General features: G+C 37.4%; 1 protein-coding gene across 1 annotated transcript in view; it reads right to left on the bottom strand.

Annotated features, from left to right (window-relative positions):
* The window catches only part of LOC107757890 (disintegrin and metalloproteinase domain-containing protein 19-like), an 82,598-nt gene extending 69,076 nt beyond the window's left edge, over positions 1–13,522 (bottom strand). Inside the window, exons 1-2 of the mRNA XM_016575498.1 lie at positions 13,150–13,522; positions 2,556–2,635 (exon numbers count right to left, since the gene is read on the bottom strand). Coding sequence (XP_016430984.1) covers positions 2,556–2,635; positions 13,150–13,273 — 204 coding nt within the window. The 5' untranslated portion in view covers positions 13,274–13,522. The remainder of the gene's footprint in view (positions 1–2,555; positions 2,636–13,149) is intronic.
* Between the last annotated feature and the right edge of the window lie 1,772 nt (positions 13,523–15,294).

Genomic DNA, 15,294 nt, shown 5'->3' with positions numbered 1-15,294 from the left:
GCGCTTACGAGGAGCTGGCACTGGAGGGTGCTCTGGAGGAGCAGGCACAGCAAGGTGCTTTCGAGGAGCGGGCACTGGAGCGAACTCGGGGGCTAGAGCCGACACTGGAGCGAGCTTTGGGCGGGAGTGAGCCACGACCGACTGGCTTGACTTTGGAGTGGCCGGCAGGCTGGAGAAAGCCGCGACTGAACAGCCGGCGGAGGAGTCCCGGATCGGGATCAGAGGCTCTCCAGACACCAGATGACTGCCTCCTTCCAGTCGAGGTTGGTGGTGTCTGGGAGTTCCACGGGGCGATGGTATGTGATCCCGAGCCGGAACAGCGTCACCAGGGTCTCCCCATCCAGGGAGCTGGTGAGGGCGAGCGGCACGAATGCCCTCACGTAGGTGAGTGGGTCATGGCTCGCCTGAGCCACGGCGATGAACGTCGCTCGTTCCTCCATGTTGGCGGGGAGAAACGAAATGGAAAACAAAAGACTTATAAAACAAAAACAAAAACATGGGAGAAGGGGCGCCGCTTACTTTTCTGTTTTGGTCGGGTCTTCTGTCACGCTGCTGCTGCTACTGTGTCGGAGCGAGGAGACGGAGGGAATCCAGAAATAATTAACTTTATTTTAACACCAAGGAAGACACATGTAGCACAGGAATCGACGAACATTCAACAAGTAGACCCGACAAAAAACCAAACTGAACAGACTGGGGCTTATAAACACAGGGGAATGAGGATAATTAACTAAACACAGCTGGGAACAAATTAAGAACTAATCGGGGAACATAATGGGAACAGGAAAAACCAAATAAGGGCATAAGGAAACACTTGGGGAGCAAAACACACAAAACACGGAACGGGGTCTGACAAATATATTGTCTGACATTTATAAAGCACTGATAAATATTTAAAAAGGTTTTTTTTTTTTTGGTTATGTCTTATCTCGCCTAGGGCACCAAGTGAGCCAGGACTGGCACTAGTGACCCCTCAAAAAATTGGTTCATGATGCCTCTACTGAACCATGCCACATCTAAGGCCCGTAAGACAGACTGCTCCATGCTGAACCAAAAACAAATACTGATAAGACTGACAAACTTCCCATGATGAACCACACATAGGACCTGATGTCCATAGATTGACCATTTAGTATTACGCAACATATCATAATCAAAAAAATATCTCAAACAGGATCTCTGTGTAGAGGTAAATATGTTACTGTTTATTATTGTATGTTCGTCATCGCTCTCATGAAGGTTCAACTGGACTTGTTTTGGGGCATTTAGCTTGACATTTCCAGGCTGTCTCAGGGTTTCACAACAAGCTAAGAAGGTTAGATGCATCTGAAGGGCATCGAGTTTGAGACGGAGCACAGATGTCAATATAACAGAGAAATCAGTCTGAGTGGATGTTCCAGAGGAGTGCACGAGGATGTGTGCGCACTGACGTGTGTGTGGCCATGTATTACAGCACATGAAATTCAGCTACACTATTCAAGGATAGGAAATATCTATTAGAGTAGAAAATTTTAGTAGAGAGAGCTGGGACTTTAAATCAGCCAATGGGAATGGTCAGGACAAACTACTGAACTTTATGGATTATTTATATGTTATGTAATATTTATATGAGGTTTTCAGTGGCTAATATAGACAACTGGAGAGTGGGTGGCTGATATATATGGTATATAATATTCATATGTTTTTTAAAAACCATCCAGATGGTGAAGAGATTAGTAAAAAGATGAAGAAATGGGTAGAATATTACTCCAAGCTACACTCCAGAACTGTCACCAATGAATGGTCATCATGCGACAACTGGACACAGAAGGAGCCATGATTAGAGCAGTTGCCTGAAACCCCACTACATTGCTGTCATTGACTTAAACAAAAGAGGAGCCTCTTTTAAATCCTTCAGAAGGCAGGCGGTCTCCTAGACTGCACATAATCATCAAGCTCCTCCAAGAGAACATGAAGGAAAAGCTTTTTAGTTGCTTGTTAGAAACTCTGAATGTTAGAACACCTGCAGCAACCAAACGCAAGGGTCTGTCTGGATTCCAGGCCTTCCTCATAATGGAAGTCTAAAATACACACCAACAGAGTTTCTCTACAAGCTTTAATAACTCAGATAACAAGAACCAGAACCCTAGGGTGCTTATCAGGAGCTGCTTTCTGGCAGTAATGCTTCCACTGCCAGATGCAAGAGGCAACCACTCAATCCTTCTAAGTACCCAATGGACTGGCTTGTATGACATTGGCTTGACCATCTTCATAAAGAAAACAACACTGTGTTGTAGATTACATAACACACAAAACTTTTGCCACAATGCTGAAATCCACAAACATCCATTATTGCGCAGCATACCACATTGTTTAGATAACTAACAACTTACTGCTGAGACCAAGACAACAGTGTACAATGTGTCTTTAGTATATCATCTAACTAAATGTCACCCTAGTGTGGAGTGTCCTGACAGTTTGCATGAATAAAACTGATGAATATTTAATGTCATATACAAAAACATTTATGTGGTGAATATTTCATTTTTTTTTTGTATCGTTATCTATAGTCTTACCTTAAATGACGTTTCAGCCTCTTGCTGTGCTGTTCTGTGAGAGATCCAGTGTGCCGCTACTCTCTGTCCTCTGTCTTCCACTGAAAAGAAAGTGACACACTGAGATGATGGGAGGGAATAAATGTTTACTGACATTTAAGCCTCACTTTTAGGGTCATTGACATATAAAAGTGTCCATGATAGAGAAAAGGAAAAATCTTTTCAAAATCTAGCTAGTTTAAAATGCATGTGATACATTCTTAGAAATGTACTCTTTGTATTCATCTTGATTTCATCTTGCTTTCAACAAAAGTTTAATGACTCTAAAAAGTCATGTGGTATAACCATCAAGAAAAAAGTACAAAGAAAAACATTTTCCTTACATCTTAAATACATGTTAGCCTACATGTGAGCATTACTTTCAAAAAGTTTTTAAATTTACACTACCATTCAAAAGTTTGAGGTCAGCAAGATTTGCATTAAATTGATCAAAAGTGAAAATTGTAATGTTAAACATCCATTTCAAATAAAAGCTGATTCATTTGAATTTCTACCCATCAAAAAAATCATAAATAAAACATAGCAGTTTGCACAAAAAGTAGCACACATGCTGTCATGAAACTCTAGATGGCGCAGGCTGATGGGTCGTTAAAGGTGGGGTATGTATTTTTTCAAAGTTGGGCCGAGTACCAAGACAAACTTGTATGGCGGATTAAAACAAAAGAGGAAAACTTCTGCGGAACAAAAGAAGGCTTACGATAAGGCAAGACGTATAGAACCCGTGTAAATTTCGGATCAGCTTTCCAGCGCTGGAGAGAACTCAAGGAGCGGGAAGGCCTGCGATCAGATGCAGAGGTTGCTTTGTTTCTTCTCGCTAGGTGAGTAAAATTGGTTTTGCTTTGTTTCACAGAACTAATATTTGCTGGCTTTTGCTTGAATATGCTCGTGTGTCATGTTCGCTTGTTTGTTCATCTGCAATCGTATTGTCGTTCCCTTCAGCTATGATAAAGACACATCCCTTTCCACAACCTATAAGCTTGGAGCGTCTAAACCTCCTCCACTGTCTGTTTCAAGCGTCAGCTCCCAAAGTGTGTCCGAAAAGTAAGATAATATGTTTAATACAGCAGATAATAATACAGCAGATTCCGCCATAATCGTTGCCTGGGTTGCGTATGTATGTGTGGGGTGGAGCTATCAAAATAGGGGCGAGACCCTTTTGGAGTAGGGGCGTGTTTATTTTGGTGATTTGAAATATCAACATTGGCTACCAGAAATCACTTACCCCACCTTTAATGCATTGCAAACTGATGATATTCACAGCGTTTAAGGGGTCATGAACTGCCTTTTTTATTATTATGTTCTGTGCTTTGAGGTCCACATATAATGTTATCAAGATTTTTACATTAAAAAAACATCATAATTTAGAAGCAATAGGCTATTTTCTGTCCAATTTTGAGTTCTGAAACTTACAGGATGTTTTTATAGTACAATGACCTCTTATATGTCAAAAGATAAAGGGAATTGATATCTCAGTTCATGACCCCTTTAAACTACTTGGCACAAGTTGATTGGTTCATGCAGCCAATGAGCTTGCTGCTTTACACTGAAATGGCTGGTTAGCATTCACTATAGAGCATTTCACAGAGTTCCTCTGAAACCCTCCACCTTCCCCAGCTCCACCTGTATAGATCTGGTATGGGTTATTATATATGCTATTTGTGCAGCAGCAATACTGTATGTTTTAAATACTCACAGCACCGTATTGACATGTATCGGCAGTAAAAAGTTCTTTGCAGTACTTTGCAGCAGCAGCAATAATCTACAACAGCAATAACCAACAGCAGCAGCAATTCAGCAGCATAGCAGATCTATTCCGCCAAGACCAAATACATTAACATTGTAATATCCATTACCATGCTAAAATCTTCTGAGAGTTGTCATGATAGAACTGTTTTCATTTTGATATTAATAAGAAATGTTTCTTGAACACCAAATCAGCATACTAGAATGACTTCTGAGGGTTTATATTACTGGTGTAATGGCTGCTAAAAATTTAGCAGAAATAAATTAGGATTTAGTTGGAAACAAATACATTTAAGATATATAAAATTATTACTGATCCCAAACATTTTAACGTTAATGTATTTTTAATAGATATTTTAACAAATATCTTGAATTAATTCATTTCAATAAAGTTTTGAGTGGTTATATCATATGAAATTTTTCCTGACCTTGTGTCATGTCACAATAAAAAAGCCAAATGATCTGAGACTTATTGAAATAGAGGCATGGTCTGGTTTCAGTGTACACCCCGAGATCAAATTCTGCAGGTGCCCCAGACTACTAACCTTGTTTGTGCTTTTATCAAGCCTGAAACCTTATGAAAGTTGAACATGGACGTGTTACTTATGAGCGTACAATATAGTTTGGCAATCTAGGCCTGGTATTAAGTTAATCAATTCTAGAGAGGCAGCTGAAAGTGGGCAGTAGGTCAGACTATTAATCTCCCTCAATCACTCATGATTAAGAGGAATAATCATCCTCATAAATCATTTTGTACATCTCAGCTTTCATGCACTTGATTTAAACCTCTTGAGGGATCCAAAATTAGACACTAAAATTACAAGCTTTTACAAGTTGATTATCAGCACAGCAAAACTAGCTATTCATTCTCCCTGTAAAAAAGAGGAGAACAAGAAGGGAGAGGTAATGAGAGGTGTGGAATTTTTTCTTACCTCTTTTTTCCTCAACAATAGCACCTTTCTTTGCAAAAAGAAACAAATAAGCATCCCCTCTCAGCTTGATCCCAGACATTTGGGGTCTCACACAGAGCTGTCATGCACACAAATGTGGAAAAATAAGATCATTACTGACCTTGTCATATCCATTTATGGCTGGAGTTTATAAAATATGACACGTGGTAAAAGGAAGCAATAGAATTCATCGGGAGGTGAGTGTGTTGCCATGCTCCTCACAAGACCATCCTTTTTCCAATTTGCTTTTCTATTTCCAAAAAGTAATGGTCTCATCTCTTCTAATGCTAAAATATCTGACTCGTCTAAAATCAGCACAATCTAAATCACTGCGCCTTGTCAATCAGAACGCAATGTGTCGCAAACTCTATTCTGGTTGTAACCGCAGCTCTTTTCCACAATAAACATCATCAAAGGCCAAGTTTGAGTTCTGGGGACGTAAAATAATCAGCCTGTCGCCTGCACAACATAAATCCAGAGAATCCATCAACACAGACTATGGGCCTCTAGAGAAAACCATTTTCCAAAACTAATAGGTTTAGAGAAGGCATTAGCTGCAAGACAGCCTAAGACATTGTTCCCAAAGGATGATCTAAGAAGGCCAGAGCCGGCTTGAGGGCAGTTGCTCTTCAAACACAGCGAAATTGACCTTCCTCTGGTTGACAATTATCTGCCCGTCAAGTCACTCAACTGCCATGGGGGTCCCAAAGAGCCTTACTTTTTCACTTCCTCTCTTCCCAGGCATTTTAGGAACAGGCCTCAGGAGAAAAGTAGAAGTCTGAAGGAGAAGAGGATTAGTATTCTTCCTCTTTCTACTATCCGTTCGCTCAACTCTCTTGCTTTCCCTTGGAGTCTCATTAATACAAAGAAAAAATGAAATGTAGCATTTCATATTTCTAATTACTTCAAAAATTAACTGACATATTTTCCTCAATTTATGTCCACCCTAAAAAGGATTAAGAAGGAATATTAAAAAACTGTGATTTCCTCATATTTTAACACCTCCACACAGGAATGTGTGTAAAATCTTTGATTTCCTGATTCTCACGCCTCATTACCATGATGAACAATATTGAGGTCAGACCTGAGGATGGGGTAGGTTGAGTGTAACTGACAGATCTGACCGGATGTCAGCTTTAAAATGTCACAAATTAAATATTGCACCACACGTTACAAAAGCAGGTTACACCCATAATGTGTTCTAACTGAGTGTATCCAGATATCCAGCACATATGTAAGAAAGCACATAAGATCCATAAAGCAACATTGCTGTTAGGATTACATATCGATCACCCAGTGAGGACAGAATACAAATAGAGAGAAAAACAGACGAGATGATTATGATTTCCTGTCACTACTGAGAGAGATAGAAGGAGAGAGAGAGATGAAAAGGGTATTTAAAATTTGCGACTGATATGGGTTCTTCAAGAGAGTGGCCAAATGGCTGGTACAACACTGATATACAGTCTACCTAATACAATTTAATCAAACACAAAAACGCTTAAATGAAATAAAATATTGCAATGTAATGGCAATGTATTGTGCATAATATTTGCTTAAAAACAAAGATTTGAACAAATGTTTGACAAAGAAACATTAGCACATCTAATGACGTGTGTTTGGGACGTGGCTTTCTGTTCCTTCAGAACTTCAGACTTCAGAAATGAGACTATTAGAAAATATGCACTTCAACTTTAATTGCAATAAATTTTCAACATTGTTTATTGGTAAGGATTTGCACAAGATCATGTTAACCCTTAGTGTCTGTATCCTACGATACAGACATTTGAGAAATTGGGCATAAGGACAGTGTAAAACTTTGTAAAATCTGGTATGTAACTCTGGCATCAACACACAATCTCAACATTTCAGTAAATAAAAACTTTATGCTTGCGATTAACTGGCCTGACCAATATGTCAGTCTATCACAGCAGCTGTCTGACTTTGTGAGGAATTCCACACATCATCTGTGTGATTGACCAATCTATAGACTATTGCTGAGAGACAGGGACTAAAAAAAACATGTCAATATCAGATTGACAGGAAGAATCTGCAATTTAGTAAGTCCAAAACACTCTAAAAGATGCTGTATGCTGCAGATGACGGACTATGATTGTGTGTGTGTGTGTGTGATAAGCTGGCACAAGATTGAATGTTGCTTCTGTGTGGGGGATCTCTTCTCTGAATTGTGCCTGGTGTGTGTGTGAGAGAGGAGACAGAAAGAAAGAGAGATAGAGAGGTTTGAATGGAACTGTCTCTATCATGGTTTCCAGCGTGCCGTTTTAAACCAAATGCAATCACAAAGCGCTGCAGGGACTGGGCGTCTTCAGTGACAGCTCTAAACAACACAGGCAAACTCCTCCCTTACCTTACAACTAACAGCACCGCTATGTTCCCCTTCTCTGTCTACAGCTTTTTGTCTCCCTGATTCACACTCTGATTACCTTTGTTTCTTTGTCTCTCTTCTCTTTGTCTCTCTCTCTCTCTCTCTCTCTCTCTATCTAACACACACACACACACACACTTTCTCTCTCGCTCATTATATAGCACCTAAGAATGTCAATTTATAATGCAGTCTGACGCATACAGCCTTCAATATTTTTTTGTTCAAATGCCACAAGCGTTACTTGTGTAGGAGTGCACTAATGTCCCCTCGCACTTCAAACTGTTCTGAGATACACTGATTTACGTTAAGTCTTTATCAAAGAAGTTTATGCCGCACAATGGACACACAAAGCACAAGTACTATTTGAAATGCTAACAACGTGTACACTCTTGTAAAAGAAGTGCAATTTAGCACTTTTAAAAAGGGTAGTTATTCAGAAATAATATACTTTAAAATACTATACTTAAGTGTGAACTAAATGTAATGTTTTCAGACACTAAATGTAACATTGCATGCTATTTACAATTAAATGAAAACGTATTATAGTTTAAATTTATATTAAATGCAATTAGCTTGACCCACTTAAGTACAACTTACATACATATTTATATGTAATTTCAGAATTACTTCTATTACTTTGAATGTACTGATGACAAGCATTTATTGTAAATGAAAAAATATTTTAATGTCATTTCTACTGAAAATTATAGGTCATGTGTTTATTTGTAATTGCACATTTGTAATGATGAAGTTACATTTTAAAATATATTAACTTTAAATGCAAATATACTACAGTTAAAATTATAATCAAATACTTTATATGTGCTTTAGTATTTTAGTCAAGATATCAAAGTGTACTTCTTTAAAGCATGCCAAAGATAATTAAAACAAAGATTTAAAATGTACTTTAAAGTTAAGTTATTTAAATGTGTTAATAAACAGTCATGAAACTGTACTTTAAGTATACTTAAGTGGCCTTTTATTTCATTAATATTATACTACCTGTAGGGATATGCCGGTATCAAATGTCATTACCGTGATATATCGCATTACCGAATACCCGCACAAGTCTACCTGCAAGTCGTTTTTTTAAAATATACTTTTACAATTTGAAGTACACTACAAGTACACATTCAATACAATTAAGCACACTTCTATTTCACAAAAGAATTCTCATGCAGTAAAACCTAATGATACACAGAATTTGAAATCTATGCTGTATTTAAAAAAAAAAACAGAGAGGATTCATAAAGACATACAGAGGGACTACAGCTTGAGAAAAGATAGCATTATAATAAGATTCCATGCCACAAAAGTCGCTTTTGCAAGGAAAAACAACCATTATCTATTGTGTGAGCCAATTTATGAAAGTCATTATCTTGATAGAAAAACTGTAGTCCAGGGACTAATGGAACATTCCAGGAACAAGGGGCTTTTTAGACATACTGATGAAACCCAAAGTCATCCATCTTTCTTCTCATCGCATAAACATAAGGCGTATAAATGAATAATGGCGATATAACTAACCCATGCAGCTGTGGCGAGCACAAAGCGCTGTGAGTAGACCACTGCAAAAAGACTGGCTTATTTATACCTCCTGTGCTATTATGTGCATATTTCTAATAAGTCTACAATGCATGAACCCGGGCCTTCCTTGAAGAGAAGAATTCTTTGAAATTTTATACAACACGCAGGCTGGTCCCCAGTCGAATAGGACTATTTACAAACTATTTACTATTGAATTACAATACTACTGATGTTCATATTCTTATTTTCTCAACAATTTTCTCTGCAATTAATTCAACATGAACAGCTTAAAGTACATACCATTTCAAGCTACACTGTATTGGAATATGTTACACAAGAAAGTCTTTTGACTTAAAAAAAAATCACATTAAATTCCTTGTTACTTGCTCTTTTTTGTGAAAATTACTAGCAATTTGAGTATTTTTGAGTATTCGATCTGTTATGAGTTGAACAATGTCACACTGGCTCTGGTGAGTTTTTTTTTTAAGTAATTGAAAGTGAATTCATTCATTTACGTGAAAGCTACTGGTCAATCTGAATGACAGGCAAGGAAAAGCAAATTTTTTAACAAACTGAATAAGCCGGAGATTGCACCTAAACATAGATGAATCAAGTTTTATGTTCAGCATAAAAGCAATCCTGAAGTCCTCCAAGGCCAGCTTTACTACGGTCGATATTTGTATGGAGATGAAAGATGGCATCAATTAACAACTTGCATTGTATGAAATGAAAAAGAGTAAGAGAGAGAGAAAGAAAGACTGCAGAGATACAATAGACACTATTACTTAGGAAATCGATTGTCCAGATGAGAGGTCAGTTATTCAAGACAACAGTCATTTCACAAAAATATTTAACTTCAAGTATTTTACAAAGCTGTGTGTAATAATCTATAATCCCCTGACACTATTTTTTTTGTAGCCTCTTTTGTCCCAATATTCCCAGTATAAGAATCAGTACTTAAGCTAGAATGTTTTTGCTATTGAAAACTGAATAGGCAGTGAAGTCATTTTAATATTTGCATTCTAAATTAGGATTTAATTTCTTGGATTTATTTGCATTTGAAATTGATATTGGTATTTTCCTCATTACATATGCAAATGAAGCACAGAACCTGCACTGCTTACAATCAGCAATATTTCCTTTAGGAAATGCCAATATATCTTTTTTATTATTATGTCACAAGACTTTCAGTTTAAGTAGAAGTAACAATAGGGTAGCTTTATGAATCAATTAAAATCCACATGTAGTATAAACAAGCCATAAGTATATTTTAACATCAACTTCTCAGCTCAGCAGAATATTTGCTCTTGCTAATAGCTCTTGCCTGCCGTAGATAATATCACTAGCCTTGTTATAAATGCATTAAAGGTCTGTCACGCAATATGGAGACTGAAGCTCAGCGCAGGTCCCAGAGTCCCCGGTCAAATCTCAGAGAGATGTAGCAACTTCTCCAAACACGCAGAGAGCTCGTGTCGTTTCTGTTGGAACATGACTGAACCCGATATCCTGAGACCAACAGCCTGTTTGAGTTTCTTTAAAACAAATAGTAATTAAATGACAGAGTAGTGATGTCTGTGATGGAATATTCTGATAGAGAAAACAAGAAAAAGAAAACGGTCAACAGTCTTTTTCTCTTTCATTTGTTGCTCAGTCACCATCTGGGGTGTTGATATTGTGAACTTCTTGAATGCTGGCTAAAGTATGGCTAACCTGATCATGTTGTGGTTTATAATATTGACAGTAATGGATTTGCAGCATCAATAATAGTTTAGTTTTAATGGAGTCCTGTCATTAAGGCTGACATCACATCATTGTTTTCACAACAGAAAGATTGACTAATGTCTAAAGATCAAATCGATTTGTTCTGTGCCCTTTAGTGGTTTGGCAGAAATGTGTCGCTTTCAAATATGACTTCTGGTTGCGGTCCTCTAAACAATCCCGGTTATTATACATTGATGGTTCATTAAGTACTTTTGAACAAGGAATACTTGGGTAAAAAGGACATATAGGCTATAAAAAAATCTGAAATATTCTCTTAAAGGGGTCATATGATGTTGCTAAAAAGAACATTATTTTGTGTATTTGGTGTAATGAAATGTGTTTATGCGGTTTAAGGTTCAAAAAACACATTATTTTCCACATACTGTACATTATTGTTTCTCCTCTATGCCCCGCCTTTCTGAAACACGTCGATTTTTACAAAGCTCATCGACTTTTTTACAAAGTCCTCCATAAAATGTGCTGCACACATCTGAATATTTGGGTTGAACTGTTCTGGAACAGTGTTGTAAATACAACTTAACCACTGATTTCTAGTCGTGTCCTCTTTTGGAAGGCCAAACAAAGTAGTTTCGCTTTCAGGCCGGCGGGCTAGAGTGAGCGGCGGCCGGCGAATTCGACGAAGGAGTGTCCGGCGGGCTTGCGGCAACCACATGTGACGACCCCGGGCTGGACTCCGCTTCGTCCATGGTGAAACCCTATCCGGCGATCCTAGTTGATGTATTTCCTCAGCGACCAGCACAGATCAGCTCCAGGCATGAAAGCCGTTTTAGGTAGGCGTGGCTGACTCTTAACTTTTATAAAGAATATCTCTTTGGATTTGAGACTTTAGTCTTTGCAACTTTACAGATCTTCTTTATGCACCAAGAGCTTGTAACCCTTCAAAGAGAAAGGAAAAATTGAAATCGCATCATATGACCCCTTTAAGAGATTGTTTACACAGACAATGACTTGAAAGGACTTTTTAGCATGATAGCAGCCCAATAATTAATTAAATAATATATTAAATTAAAATTCTACAAAGAACGTGGTAAGAAATTTAATGCATTCACTCATCACAAAAAAAAAAATCACCAACTACTCGTCGTCATCTAAACAACATCAGTATACTGTGATTTAAGTATCACTACTGTGTTATGTTGTATTTGCTACAACATATCACAGTAACAGTTTCTAGATTAAATAAGTAACCACTCCAAATCATTCATAAGTGTTTTAGATTCACTACAAGAATCGGCTCATAGGAGTCAATCACGCAGTTTTTGTCGTTCACGACGTATGTTTCCGATTCACAAAAAATTCGCTTTTGATTCGCGATGTTTGTTTTTGATTTAGCAGAAAATAACCGACTAATGTAAGTCATTAATTTGCAATTCTGACTACCGGTTGCGCTGTACGATTTGATCCACGAAAAATAACTGGCTCACAACTGAACTGACTCGCTTATTTGGGAACATGATTACACTGGTCGCGCTTGATTGTTTTTGATTCACCAAAAAGAATCAACTGATAACATTCATTAGGGAATCTTACTACACCTGGCGGCGCGCTGCCCTGTTGTTTCATGATGTGGATTTATATCAGGACTGGCTGCGCTATACAGTGCTGAATAGTAGAGCAATAAATACTCGCAGAATATTTTATTTCGGATGCATGTTCCAGAACCCTCAAAGGAGTCATGAAAATCATTCGGTTCCTGTGCTTTAAAAAATGTAGCCGGTTGTGAAAATGATCCTTAGCCCTACTTAAATGTCTCAGTAATAGTCGTTCAGCTTTAACTGTTAGATAGATCGGCTATACGAGCTTATTTGTCAGATTTTCTCCCTCGCCTTGCAATTTCAGTCGAGATCAATATAAAGTTCAATCATGTCCTGAAGCGTGTATCAGCAACATTTAAAACAATCAGCTGAGAACAAAGTGGTCTTGGATTAGTCAACGTGGGCAACATCGCCCATTGCAATCCTTATATGGAAGAGAAATCACTGATACATTATTGCTCAGAAGCATTTGTTTACACACTAACCTAGCATTTGTTTACTAACCCAACCTCTTTTCGAAGTTCTTTAAATACGTTTTCCCCGCAAGAAAACTTCTTCACGGGTGCGCGCAACTGGTTGATAAAGGAGAACAACTTTCCAAGTAGGTTCTGGGTAAGAAAGCGGTGTCTTACCTTCCTCTCGAGGATTTCCGCTTACAATTTCCAGTAAACCGTTAAAGAGAAAAACCGATAGCATTACAAGCACATATCGTGTGGATGAAATGTGTCCGTTTTTCTGTCTGTGTTTGGTATACATCCCTGTGGCGCTCGGTGCTGTTCTCCGTCTCGCCTCGCCTCGCGCTGTATTCACTCGCCAGCGTGAGAGGAAACAAGAAGAAATAGATGTACCGCAATTGAGTCAGCTAAGCTCTGCCCTCTCGATTTGCGTGAGCCGCACGAACCATTACATGTTCGTTAAACTGTCCTACGAAGAGCAGACAGAGAACACAAGCAAGAAAGGAAGGGTTAGAATTGTGAAGCCTTGGGCACGTGAAAGCCCGCGCCTGACTCATTGATCACTGTATTCAGACCCCTGCTGAGAAAAACTGCCTAAAAACAGCCTAAGCTGGTTTGCTGGTCTGAAATGGTCTCTCAGCCTAGTCAGGCTCGTTTTAGACGGTTGGTTTATATGACTGATGAATGGAAGCCCATTTTCACCACATAGCCTAAGAAAATCATTCTTTGGTAAATCATAATTATGACATAAATTACGAGATAGTACGTCACAATTATAAGATAAAAAGTCTAAATTGTGACATTAAAAAGTCTGAATTCTGAGTTAAAAGTCAATTATAAGTTAAAAATCAGAATCATGGCCTAATATATCATATTTGAGTCAAATCAAAGTCAAATTTATGAGATACAATTTAGAATTTTAATTTCATAATTATGACTTATGTCATAATGTTGACTTTTAAGTCATAATTATGACTTAGTATATCAGTTTTGACGTTTTATTTCTTAATTATTATTCACCCATATGACATTTTTTTTTGTGGCAGAAATGGGCTTCCATAGGGAAATAGGCCTCCATACTAATGAGACTGTTCCTGAAGATTCATACTATCTTTTTTAAAAACATATTTTCGACAGCATTTTTACCTTAAAATCAATACTTTGTCAAAAAAAAAGTAATACTCCTCCATAAATTATAAGATAATTCATACGTTTACATTATATCCTATACAATTTTGCACTATATTTTTACTTGATATATAATATAATATAATATAATGGTTTTACCTGGATTTTTGCATTCTGTTGAAAATGTTTCCATAATTCTGCATAAAACAGTTTTGTTTTTTTTCCACCAGCAAGCACATAACAGCATTGCGATCCAAGATGCAATGCTGGCAGAACGGCTGTGGGCCTGGGAAGAAAAGCCCCACAATGAAACAATGGTTTCTGTGACTATCATTGCTCAGTCATCAGGAAATGCTATATCTATTCAGATTTTAAACTCAGCAATACCTTCCAAATAAAGTATACAAATGGTTTACAGCATACACACAATAGGTCTCCTGCAACTTTGTACATCCAAGCCATAAAAGAGATTGTGTAGAGCCAACCAGTCATGTAATTCAAACTGTGGGAGTTAAAGCTTTGGCCAGCTGCCTGCAGTTCTTTGCCTAAAGAAACATACAATAGTGTAATATATACTTTTGACTCCACGGTATATGCTCTGCCACATAAGCTTTGGGAGTACTAAACAAGCCACAGAACTGAATCAAGCGTATAGAGTGCTCAAAAGTTAATGCACATAACAGAACGTTTGCGAAGAGAGGTGTGCCATGAAATGGCTTCTTGCTTCCCCACATCACAAAGACTCTTTTGATCACAATACTATACATTTACTTGAGAAGCAAGCAAAATTACTTAATATACTTAAGATACTTAAACTATAGATTTTTTTTTCTAAAAACATGATGAACGTTAAGTGACTTTATGCTTAAGACAAGAAAAAATATATTTAAATAATATTTAAAGGAAAAACAAGTTTAATTTTTTTTCCCGATTGGCAGACATTTTAAGCATAAAGCTTGTTTTAACCGTAAAGTCACTTCATTTTGATAAAACTTTTTATGTAATTTTGCTTTTCAAGTAATTGAATCTTGATTTAAGAATGTTTAGAAATTTGTACTGGAAATCAAGACAAAGATACTTAGGAAGAAATGCATTTTTTGTATTTATATATTATATTATATTATATTATATTATATTATATTATATTATATATTAGTATGTATGCTGGTTCACTGAACTCCCTGAAAACTTTGA

This window comes from Sinocyclocheilus rhinocerous, unplaced genomic scaffold (assembly GCF_001515625.1).
Source record: "Sinocyclocheilus rhinocerous isolate Xijiao unplaced genomic scaffold, SAMN03320098_v1.1 scaffold1555, whole genome shotgun sequence".
Lineage (NCBI taxonomy): Eukaryota > Metazoa > Chordata > Actinopteri > Cypriniformes > Cyprinidae > Sinocyclocheilus > Sinocyclocheilus rhinocerous.
This window is presented reverse-complemented; position numbering and strand designations above follow the sequence as displayed.